This window comes from Ictidomys tridecemlineatus, chromosome 7 (genome assembly GCF_052094955.1).
Source record: "Ictidomys tridecemlineatus isolate mIctTri1 chromosome 7, mIctTri1.hap1, whole genome shotgun sequence".
Lineage (NCBI taxonomy): Eukaryota > Metazoa > Chordata > Mammalia > Rodentia > Sciuridae > Ictidomys > Ictidomys tridecemlineatus.
The window spans coordinates 142999581-143017698 of record NC_135483.1 but is presented as its reverse complement, the minus strand read 5'-3'; the positions used below and the strand labels follow the sequence as shown (position 1 = coordinate 143017698).

The 18118-nt window shown below is 34.1% G+C and overlaps 1 protein-coding gene across 3 annotated transcripts in view; it reads left to right on the top strand.

Annotated features, from left to right (window-relative positions):
* Chn1 (chimerin 1) overlaps window positions 1-18118 on the top strand; it is a 171163-nt gene that overhangs the window by 93656 nt on the left and 59389 nt on the right. For 2 of the 3 annotated variants that reach the window (XM_005324616.4, XM_040294500.1), the window contains one exon: window positions 5685-5973. In XM_005324616.4, coding sequence (XP_005324673.1) covers window positions 5685-5973 — 289 coding nt within the window. Of the gene's footprint in view, window positions 1-5684; window positions 5974-7915; window positions 7940-18118 lie in introns of those variants that run through there. The other variant, XM_021725935.2, reaches the window with a different exon arrangement.

Below are 18118 nucleotides of genomic sequence, written 5' to 3'. Positions count from 1 at the left end.
ATATAGTTGGCCAACTTAGGGGAAAGTATTAATGAAACCATTCCCTAATTCTTTTCAACAGATACTTACTTAAGGACTAATAGGTACCAAGTACTGTGTCTCTGGTACTTTAAAGGTGGGCAGAACAAACAATTGATTCTCAAGGAATCAGAATTTGCTAAAGTGTTCATTCATATATATAATATATATATATATATAAAACCATTCCCCAGAGTGATTCCTCTAGATAATATGTATTTTACCTAGGAATATATTACATATATATTACTTAGGTTATTTATATATACATATATATATGAGAACTCTGCTGCCATTTGTTATTTTTATGTCTACATCTGTTCGTATGATAGTGATCTTTATAAATGGCTAAACCTGGAAACCACATAAATTGCCAGTAATATAGAAAAATTATAGTATACATACCGTGATAGTTAATTTTATGTGTTTAAGAGACCTTAGCACAGCATTTTTTCCCATATTTAGGTGTATTTGGCTTTTAAAAACTGATTGTTAGTTCCAAGATTTTGGGAGAAGCCTAACAATTCCAGGATGATGTCTCTATTCTTAAGTCTTTTCAGTTGGGTTAATCAGATTTGGCAGAGAAGAATCTTTCATTCTCTTGTTAGGAAAGGTAGAAGCTTTCTGAGAACCTAGTAGTGAAAAGAAACAAAAGCCTCAATCTTCAGTATTTAAAACAATACAATCACTTAGTGTTTTCAGGATGATACCTCTTTCTTCAACTCTGTCTCGTGTTTCTCAATTTGCATTCTCTCTGTTTCATCCAGTCCAGAGAACAGAACTTAAGCCTTCTGCCACAGTGGGGAAAGGGGTAACATTTGGGACAGGGCGTACATGAGGCATGGAAATATCTGCTTCTTAACCAGACTTTCAACTGTCCTTCTATACCAGTTCCACTTTCCAGATCTGTTTCTACCTTTGGAAATTTAGTTAGGCAAATGGGTTTGCTTCTTCACTGGAAATTATTCCTTCTGCCAAAGAAATATCATCATAAGTTGACATGTTCTAATATTTTTGCCCCATTTTACTATTCAAAATTATATAGCAAGATAGATAAAAGCCATATCCTAACAAAGTTTGAAGTGGTAAGTATTTTAAAGTTATATATAACTATGTTCTCTCTCTGTTTATTAGAATTCATCTAAATTATTTTTTGTATTTAATTGAATGCTTTATGATATTTTTGTTTGTTTTAACCTGTCTCCCAATGGTATGTTTATGATTATATGAATTTGAGATATTTATATTTATTTCACTATTAGATCAGCTTTTTTAACTCTGGGAAACAGCACACATATTATCAATAAATGGTTTTTATATGTAGGTTGTTGGAAATACTTCTAACATCTTATTATTAGCTTAGATGAGTATGTCTTATATGTTTTGTTTTCTGTTTGCTAACAAAAAACATCTGTTAGCTTGGAGATTTCCTTTGAAAAGATATTTCCAAAGAACTTTGGCCTCAAACCAAAACTAATTCTCAGTTTTAGGAAAAAGTGAAGTAACATTCCAAAGTCTATTCTTTATATACATTTCCATTGTTTTGTGCTTCTCAACTTTTTTTTTTTTTTTTTTTTTTTAATGCTGGGGATTGAACTCAGGTCCTCATGCATGTTAGGCAAGCATTCTACCAGTGAACTACTTCCCTAGCCACAGATTGAACTTTTATGAATATGATTCATTTACTAAAAATGAGAAACGACTGAATTAAGGTTTTTGCTCATTTTTTTAAAGTTAGATATTAGAATTACACATTTTGAAATTCATCTGAATGCAACTGGGCACAGCTTTAAACAGCTTTTTAAAATATGAAAACCAAAACCTGGAATCACTGGAGTCGAAGATCCTCTTTCTAGGAAGTGGTAGTTATGCACAACAATAGCAGTTCAAGCCATATTATCTCTGTCTTTTCTTGTTACTACAGTACCGCTTTAGAGAAAATGAATCTTTGTCCTATTAAACTCTTTAAAAAAAAAAAAACAGTTTTTAAAGTTGTTGATAGACCTTTATTTTATTTATTTATAAGTGGTGCTGAGAACTGAACCCAGTTCCTCACACATGCCAGGCAAATGCGCTACCACTGAGCCCAAGCCCCAGCCCCCATGTCCTATTAAACTCTTGAGCTTATATATTTTTCAAACATATTCACTAAGGAATGAACAGCTATTGGTTAAGGGCAGGGGCAGATAATAAATATATGGGAAAAGAGGAAAAGAAAATTCTATAGAAATGGAGGGGAAATAATTTACTTTAAGAATTTTTATACATCTGTACTCCGCAGTGTAGAGGTCAGTAGTTGTCACTAGATCCATATGATATATACTATTTTCAATACAAGTCTGTTTATTTACCTTTCTCTGTTGGATTCAGAGAACACAGAGCACATGGGAAAATTGTACTTGCTTCCTCCCTTGCATTGTACTCTGTGGTAGGCCCAGTCTGTTTAACCATGTAGCATAAATTTATTCAGGGACATCCAGAAAAAAAAATTTACTCAGAGTTCTCCTTCTTTTCATTGATTGTAAAATGAACTAGGGCAGAGTTTCTCCTGTACACCCAGGATTGCGCGTTGTTGATTCAGCCATCTTCCAACCATACTTATTGGCTGTCTTTTCTGTTTTACTTTATTCTCCTTTCCTCTGTATGGGCCTAAGCAAACAGAGAAGAGAAATTACTAGTCATTGAGCTTATCGTATATGTAGCTTTGACTTGAATATTCTGATACAATCCTCACAACCACATATTGGTAGGATGAGTTATTTTTTAGACAGGAATCTGCAGAATGATTTCCCCAACTAGAAAAAGGCAGATCCAGGATTTAAATTCACATCTATCAGATACACAGTCTAAGGATTTCTGTTAAACATACAAGGGACTGACCTTTGTATGTTCCTTGCCAAACCCTGTTTCAAGGTGCAAGGATGCTTTTGCACTTGGATATAACTCTGCAATCTTATTAAGCAATGCATCCTAGTTTTTATAATGTGAAGAGATGTGGGATTCACTTGGTTTCATTAATGTCTTTACAGAAACATACATTTTCTTATAAGTGCAAGGCTATGGTACACTTTTACACTTGATCTTAGCCAAAAGGCCAAGAAGCATTTATACATACTTTTATAGTCATTTTTTAAAAATCAGTCTAAAGGTGAACATTTTTAAAATTCAGCATTTTGTGGTTTTGTATTGATTTATTTTTTTGTTTATTCCCGATTGGAGTTACCAAGGAACAGGAACTTTATAATGAACTTCCTAAAATTATACACAGTATCTGGGTGCTTTGTTAAATAATTGTTGAATGAATGACTACCATCTGCCAGCAATAAACATTCCTAAGGAAGGAGTTTTTTTTCTTTATCCTTATATCTGGCATCCTCCCTTTTATGACTTTTCTTAGGTAGAAAACACATCCATTTCCCACCCTTCTCAAAGATTTTCTGTCTGCTCTCCCTCCACTTATGATCCCACAAAGTACTACATACTTTTCAAATCAAGTCAAGGTGGTACAGTTTCTGACGCCCTATGCCATCATGCTATTCTTTATGTAACTTCCTAAGTAAAAGTGCAGTTCAGAGTAGGCAAGAAGAATGTGCAATTCCCTTGGTAAAAATAATGCTATTTCTTTTTTAAAAAAAATCAAAGTGGCTGGGGTGTGGCTCAGCAGTAGAGCGCTTGCCTCCCACGTGTGAAGCACTAGATTCGATCCTCGGCACCACATAAAAAATAAATAAATAAACAAAATAAAGATACTGTGGCCATGTATAACTAAAAAAAATAAAATTTTAAAAAAATCAAAATTCCAGTGGAAATTTGTGTGTGGGGGGGGTTGTCTTTTGAGATGAAATTTTAATTATGAGTTATTTTAGTAATTGGATAGCTCCCTTAAGACTGAAAATGTGATTGGACTGGCAGGCTAGAGCTGAAGTGCAGACTGAGGAGAAATTGGAAGTCATGAAGAGTAGTTCTTCAAGTTACTGAGCTGAGAAAGAAAAATGGACAAACTTAATCTCTTTTCACCCAACGCCCTACTAGAGCCAGAAATCCTCTCCTTGGATAGATTATGAATAAGCTTCTTGGAAAACACTAGGAAGTGCAACTTTAGACTTCCACTCTCAGTCAATCCATCCTCACTCCTTCTGAAGCCAGTCCAATCCTTTTACCTTCATGCTGTTTTCTTCATACACCTCAGATTTCAGAAAACAGTTCTAATAAGTGACTGACACCAGTGTTTGAATAGTCTGTGTTTTAAGGTCCATACTGTTGGTGGAAATGCCCACCATAAAATGGTAAGGCTTTGCAGGAGTCAAGTGGTCTGAGCACTGTTTGATAACCATACTATGTGTGTTAATTGTAAGAACTTATAAAAATATTAAAGTGACTTTCTATGTTTATTTATAAGTAGCAGATAATGTGTATGGACAACAAGTAGTATGTTAAGCTAAAAAACCTTAAAGTTTAATTTTCATATGTGAATTTTACCTTCCGAGGCTTTTAGACTTAAATTATGATGCATATTTACTTGGGAGGAATGGGTCTTTAACATTGAGGAAAGTGAAGTAGAGATCAAGAAAGTATAATTATATGGATCATTCACATGAGTGCAAATGAAGATGATTGCTTTTGAAGAACCAAAATGGATAAATTATATGTTAAAAGGTCCAGCATAAATAGTAAGTTGGACTCGAGATTACATTATTATTAAAATCTAATTTGTTTAGGCAAATCCTTTCCGATTTGTTTAGTTTTTAATTAAGCTCATTCATGTTTACCTTCAGGAGACCATGACACAGGCAGCCATTGGTGCCACTTGGCATCAGCTTTTTTTAAAGTTAGTGTACTTTCTTGCAAGGATGCTGATGCCAGTCATGCCAGCTTGGATCCACTTCTGAGGTTTGCTGCAGGACACAAAATACTGAAATTATCATCAAAAGAAACCATTCTTCTCCATTTGTTAAAGCATGTTATCAAAGCATGACTCAAAATTGAAAACAGAGTTTCTGTAGGCTGGTAGTATATGACTTACATGCCCTATATATTGCAAACATTTCTTGCCCAGCATAACCAGCAGACATGGAAGAATATGTATAAAGGAAGAACAAGTCTTTGGTCAGAAATAACGAAAGTGTGTTTCTATGCTACCTTCCCCTTGTGACTCAGGTTCTGCTCTACTTTAAATGATTATTGGCATCATACTTTGCCCTACGTGGGATTATCCTGTTAAAAGACGTGAATGCTGGGGTCTAAAGATCATTAAATATTTTACTGCAGAAAAAAATGTCACTGTGGAAATTTCATGTATTACAGCAGTAACCAATATTGAATCTGTTTTGGTAGGGTATGAGGTGTATTTTCTCTTGTTTTTTCTATAAGCATAATTTAGTGACTTAAAAAGATAAATAAGAAATAAAGTTTCCTTCTAGGAAAATTGGCATGCTTTTGGCTAGTTTTCCCCAGTTATTGCAAGTTCATTTTTGTACTCAAAAATTTAATTTTACATATTCCAAGTGGAAATTGGCCACAGCTTATTTAATCAAAGAGACATACACAAACAAAGCAATAGGGTTTTTTGTTTGGGTTTTTTTTTTTTCTCTTTTGATTATTTTGTTTCAGAAAGAATTCACTTGCTTACTTTTCTTAAAAACATCTTTCCCATTTCATTGAGGCAGATTTGGAAGTCAAACCAGAAACTTCAGGCTCTACTACGATGGCAAGCACTTTGTTGGGGAGAAACGCTTTGAGTCCATCCACGATCTGGTGACTGATGGCTTGATTACTCTCTATATTGAAACCAAGGCAGCAGAATACATTGCCAAGATGACGATAAACCCAATTTATGAGCACATAGGATACACAACCTTAAACAGAGAGCCAGCATACAAAAAACACATGGCAGTCCTGAAAGAGACACATGATGAGAGAGATGCTGCAGGCCAGGATGGGGTATCAGAGAAAAGGGTAAGCTACCATGAAACCACACCTTATCTTTTTCTGTTTGGGGGTCCTTTTCAGAAAGCCATTATTGCCAGAAGGATTCATTTTTCCACAAGTGCTTTAAGAAGTAAAATCATTTTTCTTAATGTCTTGTTTCTGTGATGCTGAGCTTTGCATAAATCTATTTCTTGTTCAGCTAGAATATGCCAGTTATACTTTTGAACTTCTGATTATCTGCTATTTTGTCAGTTTTATGGTTTAAAAAATGTTAGAAAAATGACCCCATTAAAAAAGTTGAGGGGTTTAAGTCCAAAGCATAACTTACCATCAAGTAAAAGATAATTACCATTGTATGAAGAATTGAGGGGATTACATTATGGATCAAAATTACTTTTTTGTTTTCCTTAAAGCTAATTCACTTTATGAATAGTTCTGTTGTTTAGTAAGATAATTTATTTATTCTTAATACACATGACTTAATTCAGTCTATTAATAATTATTATACTATTTTGGAGGATTTGTCTCTTTTAAAAAATAAATCTGAAAGATTTACTTTAATTATGAAAGAATTTAATTATAAAATTATGATGTTTTCTAGTTGTCATTTTATTTATGATATATTTCAGGTTAACATACTTGATTCTTTAGCAATTAAGATTTGTTTTAAAAATTGTCCCCACCCTCTCCTACATCCTGACCCCCAAAAAAGATCAAGAAATTTTTCTCTTTTATATTATGTGGAATTTAGGTGAGGGAATTTTATGTATTCTAGTTAGAACTATGTTGATTTTTCTGTTATATTTTTTGTATTTTCAAGAATCTTCAGTTGTTACATTAAAGAAAAGCAGCAGAATTTGAGCTTGGATTCTGTCACCAAATAGATTTGTGTGCAAGTAATTTAATTTCTCTATGCTTTTGATCATCTTAGTTGTAAAATTGCAATAGAAATCAAGTTGTGAGGTTTGAATGAAATAACTTGTAGCACTCAAACTTATGGCCCACAGTAAGTGTTCAACGTGAGTTTTGTGATGATGTTACTCTAACAGCCATATTACTTCAAAGCAGTGTCCTAAAACACTTGCAGTTATTTTAGATTATTTAGGTACAGAATGGAAATTTAGAAAGTTCATTATCTCGTCCAAATTTTAGTTTTTGTCAGAGCTTACTTAGATTGGTATTTTGTGGCTACATAGAAATCAATGTTTTAAATTATGGACTATAGAAAATTTGTTTAAAAAAATGGTTTTTCATATACTCATATTTGTTATAAACCACTAATTAAGTTTCAAAATAGCCAGAATTAAAAATTTTAAGTGCATTCTATATTTAATTTCACTGTCATATTTCCATTTTCTTACTGTTGTTTGATTTTCCACTCAAACATTTTCAATGATGCTTATATTTCAATATTTAATACTGACATATTTTATGCAGCTGTGCTAGAATATTTCTAAGTCAACATTTATGAAATATTTAAGTCTCTCAAAGCTAATCAGCCTAATGATAACCTATGCTAATGTATTGTGTATACTTTTTGACTCCTACAGACTTGAGCCAAAGACACTTAGCTACTTAATATTAGACCAGTCATTAACAAGGCCTTGGTTTCCCCACCTGTCGAGTAGAATAATATCACAAAGTAAGAGATGGAGGCAGTTAATGCCTAGAGGACCCCTTTTGCCCTGGGAGCCAGATTCCTTTGTATTCTTGCCACATTCATGTTATATTCCCTGGATTCTCTTGTGCTCATGACCAGTCATAACTAGAGTGAAATAGTTGGCAATGGGAAGTACATCTCTCCAGTAGGACATAAGAATTATTCAAAAATTATTCTTTCCTTTAAACTGCATGCATCTTAAATCTAATTAGCTTAAGGTCTACTCACTCAAAAATAGATTTATTTTATTTACAGGTGTCATCCAACAGGACAGGGATGATGACCTGTTCAACAGCTTGAAACATTGATTCCCTGTCACAGTGGATGACATTTGTAAGTAAAGACAATCATGTTTAATTGGTTTAAAATATCTATTGACACAAATATGGTTTAATAAGTATTTTAATGGGTCCTTACTAGCTAAACCCTGTCTTATCTGAGACTCAGAGGAAAAAAATCTTCAGGAGTTGATAATGCTGTTGTGGAAAGGATTCTAGTGTTGAAATTAAGAGTTGGATTCTAATTCTGCTACAGGAGTGGATTTTTGTGTCTTGTTGGGCCAACTACATCACTTCTAAGACTGTTTCCCCCCTTTAATGGGAAAGTTTTGAACTAGATGATCTCCAATATAGGGTTTTTACAGTCTGAAATTCTTAAGGACAGTAAATATTACAGGAAAGAGACAGCACAATACTTGAACACCCTAGTAGAGTCTTGAGAGTTGAGATCTCTTTATAGTTTATCCACCAACTAATTGTATGACCTTGGTGTCATCCTGCCTGGACTTCAGGTTTTTGGCACAAGATTAGGAATTTCCTAAAACATTTTAATTCTACAGAATTTTAATAAATATTCATTGAAAAACAGGCTTTGTGCTCAAATAGCTTGGAGAGAACTTACATTTTTAAAAAAAACTTGTTTCTTTTTTGGAGGCCTTCACTAATGATCAATTATGATTATAAATCTTCAAGAGTGCTCCCAAACTTATTTGAATTACCCATCATTATTAAGAATATTTTTGGAAAATAATATTATAAAACCCTTTTTGAGACTCTTAATAAGTTAATTTCTTTTAAATCTTTCTTTGTTTCAAAATTGAAGGATAAGAATTCTCAGTATGTATGTGTGTTTGTTGTAGTCCTTAAGTGAAAGTTGTGCATCTGAGCTTTTGTAGAAGGTTGGTTGGCTAGTATTATGACTGTAAAGATTTTCTCACCATAGGAAGTGAATCTAAATGAATTTCTTATCCCTATTGGTGGACTACTGAGGGAATGTTTTTTTTTTCTTTCTTTCCTAGTGTTCGTATGCCTTCTTTTCTCATTAACTATATACATTGCTTCTCAGCTTGAAATAATAATTGGAAACAAAAAATTATTAAAACATTATGATACATTTAATCCTGAATTATATAGCTGTCATTGAAGCCAGACTTTTTTCTCATCTAAAGTGCCTTAATTTTGCAGTTAGACTGGCCAAGAGCCCAACTTTATTAGTTATTTATTTTTATTTATCTTGAAATTGGATTTGATAGTTTCTTGTTCCAAGTAATGAATATAATATATCTACTTCAACAGATACTGGACCAATGGCATACATTAGTTCTTATGATAATTTTATATTTACTAATAATATATTTTTAAATCTCCAAAAACCAGTGCTGTAGAAAATTTCTCATGTAACTGTTAATAATATAAACTGCCAAATAAAGTATTTAATTTTCAGTTAAGAAACCATACTATGAGCCAGGACTATGATTCTAGATTGAATGTTTTAAAGACTGCTTTGAAATCACGTACGTGTGTGTGTGTGTGTGTGTGTGTGTGTGTGTGTGTGTGTGTGTGTATGAAAGCCTTTTAAATTAGAAGTTGAAATATAACTGGGGTTCTATCAAAAACTGTCATAACTACTGGAATTCTTTGGGTTCCTCTATAAAATGGTAGGAGTCTTTATCCCCTAGAACAACAAAAGGGGCATGAGCAGTCTGCTCTGCTAAGTGACTTAGTATCACTGACTTGCATTAAAAAGCCAACAAAGCAACTTGTCAGGTTTTTCATTGCTGTGATTAAAATACCTGACAAGAACAATTATAGAAGGAAGAGTTTATTTGGGGGCTGATGGTTTCAGAGGTCTTAGTCCATAGATGGTCTGCTCCATTCCTCAGGGCCAGAGGTGAGGCAGAACACATAGCAGAAGAATGTGGTGGAGGAACGTGGCTCTTAACATCATACCAAGAAGCAGAGAGAGAAAAAGAGCTCCCTTCATCAGGAACAAAATATAAACCCCAAAGGCATGCCCTCAGTGACCACCTTCTTCAATTATATCCTACCTGCCTACAGTCAGCACCTGGTTAATCCCTATCAATACACTGATTAGGTTAAGACTCTTGGAACCCAGTCATTTCACCTCTGAAAATTCTTGCATTGTCTAACAGCTGAACTTTGGAGGGATACCTCATATTTAGACCTTGATATCCCTCTTCTTGATTTTGTGCCTCCACAGTCTTTGGCCCTTTTGTTGTTGTTGTTCCTTAGTGTACTCAAGCTTCTCCTCTTGTTCTTTCTTAACCCTGCCTTTATCCAGCTCTCTCCCTCTCTCTCTATCATATTTACGTGTCCAAGTCTCCATGTTTGTCCAAGGTTAGGATCAGTTTCAGGGATGAACAGGCTATAAAGGACTATCAGAATGTGTCCAGAATCACTGACTTGCATTAAAAAGCCAATTTAGTAATTTATGATGAAGATTACAACTTCTCCATAGAACTTCTTTCAAATATTGGGTTTATGCTCTAGAAGCATCCTCCTTAAGAAATCACAGTTTTAAAAAGAGAAGTCTGTATGGCCAATATGTATTAATCATGTGATCTTGAGTAAGCAAGCCCTTGACCTTTTCCAATCTCAGCTTGCCCCAGTTCCTGATATGAGGATACAGATGCTGTTGCATTGGTGGTTATGAGTTTTAATGAGATTATATAATGTAGGTTTCCTTGGAAATGTAAAGCACTACATGAAATATTATTGTTCTCTGGAATCAGAGGACCCATCAGCCAGACACCCATTCATAGGTCTGAGTACTATCTGTTACAAGCCTGTGCTGGAAACAACATTTTCAGGTTGCTGTTTGAAGCCCATCATTTTCCATGCTTGAACAACCCTTTAAGTTCACTCCTAATTGCTTCCCAAAGAAAGTGGAGTTTCTTGGTTAATATAAGGTGATACTTCTATTTATTTTTAATTAGGAAACATGTATCTTTGCCCAAGAATATGGCTTTGAAAGCCAAAATGTGTGAGATTTGCATTTTAGTATGAACTATTATTTTAACTCTGCTTTCTCTGAATGTAAGACATCACAGCTTTCTGCTTCCATGCCCTGTCAGTGAACTTTTATTGAATTTGCCCTCCATGTTGAACCCATTAAGGTCTTTCAAATTCCCCTCTCGGTGTACCTATTCTCTTGACTCCGGCTGTGGTACACTTCTTCTTTTGCTTTTAGTATATTCATACCTCATTTTCTAAATAGTCTTTCTTGAGCCATCTACATAAACAGTTTCTTCTTGCTACGCACAAGTTATCTTGGAATTTAAACAAATTAAGAACAAGTTGGGAATATCAACCCCGTTTCTTGTTTAGTCTCTAAGAACTAAATCATCTATCAAGATTAATTGCATTTAATTCTTCATTTATTATATGTTTCCTGTTTGCAAGGAAACAGTCTGGACCCTGGAAGAAATAAAAATATGCAAGATACAGGCCCTGTCTCAAATAACTTATATTTTAATATTTCTTTGTTTCTACGTATTCATGCTTAGGCATCTTGAGCAGGATGCTAGTAGTGCATATCATCTGTAAGGTGTTACATAAGTTCAGTCAGTATTAAATTGAACTCAGTTCAACTTCAGTTTGCTACTATAATAGCCTAGCAGATCACAGAAAACACATTTATAGACAAAAAACATTAAAAAACACAAAAAAACTTTTTTTCAGAGTCATGAGTCAGAAATTAATATGAAATTCTGGCATTCCACCCCTTGTTTCAAGGCTTTCATTCCTCAGTATTGTTTCACTTCTGACTCAGCATCTTGAGTTTTATATAAATAGTTGTCAAATGACTAAATACATAAATGAGTATATTTTATGAATTCAGCCAAATTCAAGGCCCTAATAGAAAAGTATAGTAATTCAGCTTGACCTGATACTATATATTTTTCACTTTATGAATTCAGAATCTTTAAAATGTCTCTGGGAGGTGTGGAAGGCCATTTCTCATTCCATAGATAAAGCATCTGAAGTCCCCCAAAATTGTCTTTGTGACATAAAATAGTTTGTGAAGGTGGTAGCAAATACATCTCTTTTAGAATATGTCCAAAGATGGCAAGTGACACTTCCCCAAGCCCACAGCTATCATTTGTGTGTTGGGATCATCTAGACCTCACCAGAGAATTCCATGCTGTAATGATTAAAGAAAACTCCAGGGAGGCCCAGGAAATTATTTGTGTGAATCTCATCTGTCCTTCCATCATATCACCCACAGAAAGGATTAGTAATTGAAAGCCATTAGGGAAAACCAGATGGAAAGAGGAAGATGGAAGATAAACACATCAGTTCTTCAGCTCCAAAGAACCAAGCCAACAGAAGACCAAATTATATTTTTCTAAGCCAGCTGCAGTTTAGGAAAGATTTCTGTATCTGGGCCAATTGAACAAATAAAATAACTCTTAAATTACTGACTTGAGTGTTGGAAAGGAAGGAAGCTATTAGAAATTCTTCCATAATTACTGTTTCAGAGTCTTTTGCATTTTGGTGGAGAAATAATCATTACTGGCAAAATCTCCATCTATTTAACTTTTTGAAACAGGAATCAACTCTGGTGGCTTTAGGAGGGTGATACCATTTAAAGGTACAAAGCAAGATAAAAGTGTCAAGCTCTGACCTGGTGTTCACAAACTGGGCAATTCTGAAAAGAACCAGCCCTCTAATCCTTACATCAGTATCATACTCAACAATTTGGAAAGTGTAATTTTATCTTACAATTTTGCTTCATCATATTTTTCTTTTTTCTCTGGAATCATTTCTCTTTTCTACTAGTATTTGGACCTCTCAGGGATTAGAAGGTCAGAGCCTTGCTTTCTAACCTTTTGTTGAGTTATGAGAACTTATTTTTATGTGGCCTCATAAATTAGTTCTTAGCTATTTGGGATTTCCTTCAAATCACTAAAACTGGTCAAAAATGCTCAAACTGAAACATATTGCAATAATTTGACTCTGCCAACAAGAAATTATAGATGTCTATAATGGCTACTGATGTTGCTATTCTTTGTCTCCTTTTAAGTATAGATAGTCAGCCTTCCATGTCTGTGGGTCTGCATCCTCAGTTGATCCAGCCATGCAGAATATTTTTTTAAAATGCATTCTGCACACACTTTCTCCCTCATCTTTATTCTCTAAACAATACAGCACAACAGCTATTTTCACAGCATGTATATTATATTAGGTATTATAAATAATCTAGAGATGCTATGGAGTATATTGGAAGGTGTGTGAAAATTATGCAAATATAGCACTTGCATATAAGGGGCTTTGAGCATCCACAGCTTTCAGTATCCACAGGTATCCTGAAACCAATCCCCCAGGGATACCAAGGGACAACTGAACTGCTACATTATGGTTTGTCAGTCACTTGAATGAATCAACCTGTTCTGTATATTCCTTAGCTTCTAAAACCATTTAGTGAAATTCACTAAATGCTATAAGGTCTGCTGATGACCAAACTTATGTTATTAAACTTTACATCTTTGTCCAACTTAAACATTTTTCTTGATAACTTCTGAATTTTTGTAGCTCGTAGTTATTTGCCAGAACTGTTTGGTAAAAGGTCATCTACTATAAAACTTTCCCCAGAAGCAGAGCATTTTAAATAAGCTGCAGATTATTTAGCACCTTCTTAAGAGATTTACACCTCCCTTCTACTCACCCACTCAACAGGAAGGGATCCCTATCTTGGGAATAGTTTGCTTATTAACCTGAGAATGACTTTGAGCTGCTGCCCAAGTTCACAGTGAGGAAAAAACTATAGTCCCATATCCCTTGAGAAAGTTCTTTTTTTTTTTCTTGTGATGGGGAAACTGCAAATGAGCCCATATCTTCACGTTTCCAAAAAAAACTTTTCTTAAAAGTAACTTTATTGAGATATAATTTACATACAGTAAATTGTAGGTAGTTACATGTACTGTTTGATAAGTTTTGACAAATCCATATACTCATGTAACCACCATTACAATCAAAATATTGCATTACCCCAGAAAGTTTTTTTCATGCCTCTTTATAGAAAATTTCACCCCATCTCTGGCCTCAGAGCAACCACTGGTTATATTTCTGTCAGAACAAGAATTCTTTTTTAACTGTTGATATATAACGGCATCCTGTTTAATGTTTTAGTTTCTCACATTTGTAGCATTTCTTCCCATCATTTTCTTTTCTTATAAACACATCATCTGATTTTTTTTTAATACCTACCTTGCTTATCTCTGATTTTAGAAAGTAAATTCTTCAGATCATATTTCTTAGGGAAATATGAGCAACGAAGGCACAATAGGTGTGTTGCTGTGATCGTAAGGCATTATAACTTGTTGAAGATTTCAGTCTCATCATTAGGGACTCTACCTTTCAGTCTGCAGTAAAGCCTGCAATAAATTTGAGTACACAATGAGGAGGAATTCCTAGGAACCAAGAGAAAGAGGCTCTGCTGGCTGGGATATTGGGCCTGAGCCAGAAGCACTCCATGGCCAGAAGGCAGCCAGCTCTCTTCACCCTTGCTGTTCCTCTGGCCTGGGACAGGTCCCAACACATAGTTACTCATGCTCACCATTGATGAGAGAGTAGAGTGTTCTCAACTCTCTCTGTTCAAATTGAACCACATGGTACCACTTGTCTAATCTCACTCAAATGGGAAAATTGTGGCAGTGGTGTAATTCTAGAATCTCCCATGAAAATCTACTGCATTTAGATTTCTCTCCCTACAGTGTTTGAAACCATAGGGTGCAACCCACTCAAGAGTCCTATAGAATAGAATTCTCTTGTCTCAAGTTGAGAGTGAAGAATGATATTCTCCTGGATAACAAACTTCTGTGAGTGGGCTGTGGGTTATATAAAATTCTTGGAGAAATTATAGCTGTTCACCTGTCTCTCTGAGGAAAACCTGTTGGAATATAAATGGAAGAGGAATATTAATGTAGGCAAAACCTTGACTTCATAAAACTAGACTGACTTTTTTGCACATTAGTTTTAGTGCCTGGTTGCAGTACATCTTGATTGGAGTAGACCCTCCCTCCCATGATCTGGAACTTCTCTCTAAGCAAGCAGTTGGGCTCTAAAGTCTCTTCTTTTGATGCTTTTTTTTTTTTTTTTTGCAACTTGTATAATTTTTTGGCCATATTCTGGAGATGTTGTGTTTAAGGCTTGGAGAACTGGGAATACTGGTAGAAAGAGAATACCAGAGTGCCAAAGCAGCAGAAATTGTGGAAATGTTTTTCATGAAGATACACCTTTATTTCTGAAATAGAAACACTTTAGAAAAAGCTTTGAGTATCACTTTATGTTATATTTGAATTAACCCTCAATCTTCCCACCCCCAACACACACATAATAAACCAGCATTTTTCATTAGGCATTTCCTTGGAAGAAAAGATGTGGATTCCTGTGACTTTAATGGTGTTGCTTTAAGCCCATCATTAATCTCTCTGGGCCTCAGTCATAAAATGAAGGACTCAGCTTCATAGATGACCATAAGGTCCCTTCTAGCTGTCAGAATTTCCTGTCCATAAGTTCTCTTTGTTAACCCTCAAGAGACTTTTTTTCAGACTTCATATTCTTTACTTATGAGGACTTTTTGAGAGGTAGAAAAGACTGAAAATATGCAGATTTAAGTATAACTGTGCCTCTGCTGTTGACTAGGATTGGCACATAATTGTCTTTGACCTCAGGAAATGGAAGATCTCCTAGCACCCTACTACACATTTCTAAGGATTGTTAACTCTAAAAATAAAAACAGAAATAACAGCATTCATTGAGCCATTATATATCAGAAATTGTGCTAAGTCATATAAACCAGATTATCTCCCTTAATCTTTGTGAAAATCTTTTATGGATAGATTTTATTATAGCACAAGTATCTTTGGGGATGATAGGTTTATGGTGAGGTATATCTAGGGGTGTATTTTAATAGCACATCTTTTTATTTTGGAGAATAAAATCCCAGAAGAAAACCAGACCCTTCCACCAAGTGCCTTTGGTGTCATTATAGAAATCAAACATTAGACTGTGTTAATATTTAAATTGAGTGGGTCCTTGACTTTTGAATAATTAGATAACTCAAAAGGAGAAGTTGGAACCCCCCAGAACTACCTAAAGAAAGTTGAAGGAAGTATAGTTCAGATGGACCCTTGACCAACCAAGGCATGTCACTCTAGAGCTGTAACTCTTTTGTGTTTGGTTTTTAAATAAACTCTTATCTAATGTTAAAAGAATAAAAAAGATTCCATTGCACAGAATTAGAAAACCTATGACTATTGAAATTTTTAATATAGAAAAACAACACTTCTTCCTATAGTATACCTTAATTCTCTGATTGTTGTTTATAGCAAACACTACCTTCTCTTCTTTAATTATTACAGAAATGTACAAATTCAAAGACTTGTTACTTTCATAGGAACCAAACAAAAATAAATATATAACACAGGATACTTAGAAGAATGAGATCTTGGTAAATTTCTTTAAAACTTTATAATTGTAACATTAAATTATGAACCTAATTCATCTTCATATTAATATAGTCTGTTGATAACTAGAGTTTATAACATAAAGCATATCACATTTATATTTAAGATAAGTCCACAGACTTTACATTTTCAACAGATGATTTAAAATCAGGTTGACAACTTCAGGTTTTCATCATTTCTGTCTTCAAAGTGCTTATTAGCATTTCATTGTCATAGCTGAAGCTTACTTAGCTTTTTGAAACTGACAAAAGACCTCTGAGTTGACAGTCACCTCCTAAATAAACAGGATTTTTAAGGCAGTTGACATGCTTTTCAAATCAGTAGCTAGAAGCTATATATAAAACTTGCTGTAGAAAAGTTTATTATAATTTAGAGGCAGGAAAGAGAAAAACAAAAGGAAGCAAACAAACAAAACCCCTCTCAGATGTTAAGTACAACTTAGTTTATAATTTTCCATGGTATTTCTCAGAGGTAGGGAAAACAATAACAATGGATAGCTATTAGTATTTCATAATTTTCATGAAAAGAAGTTATTACTAATGATAGTACTTTGTGAAAATAAAATAATGAAAAAAATAATATAAAATGCAGGGAGAAAAGATAGTAAAAAATAGTTTTGATTTAAAGACCTAAATCTGACCAATGTTCTTACTAATAAAATAGAAATTTCTATAGAAATTTTGATTCAATAGACTCAACATGGAACCCAGACATCATATTTATCTTTCTATATACATGTTTGTGTGATTCTGTTGCACAGTAAAGGTTACAATTCTATAGTTCTCAATTTTTTTTTTTTTTTACTTAGGACCCCTTTATGCTATGTTAAAATACGTTAAAACATTATTATAGACTTCAAAAGGTATTTTGTTTATATAAGAAATAGTAAAATTGCCAAATGTGGTGGCACACACCTGTTATCCCAGTGACTGAGGAGGCTAAGGCAGGAAGATTGCAAGTTCTAGGCCCAAATCAGCAATTTATCAAGACCCTAAGCAACTTAGTGAGACCCTGTTACAAATTATAAGTAAAAAGGATAGGGAATGTGGCTCAGTGGTAAAATACCTCTAGGCTCAATCCCCAGTATTGAAAAAGAAAGAAAAAAAGAGAGGAAGAGAGGGAGGGAGGAGGAAGGAAGGGAAAAAAAGTGGGGCAGGGGGAAATGAATGAGAACGAATATGAACAACATTGCATGCTAACATAATAGCATAACTAGTAACAAAGTATTTTATAAGACATTCAAAAGAGTGGCATAGTTTTACATTTCTGTAAACCTCTCTATGGTTTAATATTTGGAAAAAATGGATTCTCATAAATCTTTCAACATTTAATCTGTAGTGATAAATTGTTTGAGTTAGAATATACAAAGAAAATCTGACCTTACATAATTTTGCAGTTGGAAGAGTTTTGTATCAGCCTTTTCAGGTAATTGTGGATGTTTTTCTTGAACATTATACCAAAACAAGTTTAGTCACAATATGGAATCTGAGACCTTATCAGTAATCATTTCTTATTTTGTAACAATGAAATAAATCCATTGATATTTCTTGAACTATGAACCTGTCAGCCATACATGATTCTGTAACATCATGTATTTGTCATTTAGAAAATACTGGTTTACTGAGTTGTGTAGCTTTTATAAAAGTTAACACATTTTTTTATACACAGTTGTTAATATCATCATTGATTTAATTAGGAAAGTCATTTAAGTAGTAGGAATCTGTCAGATTTGGGATGGGCAG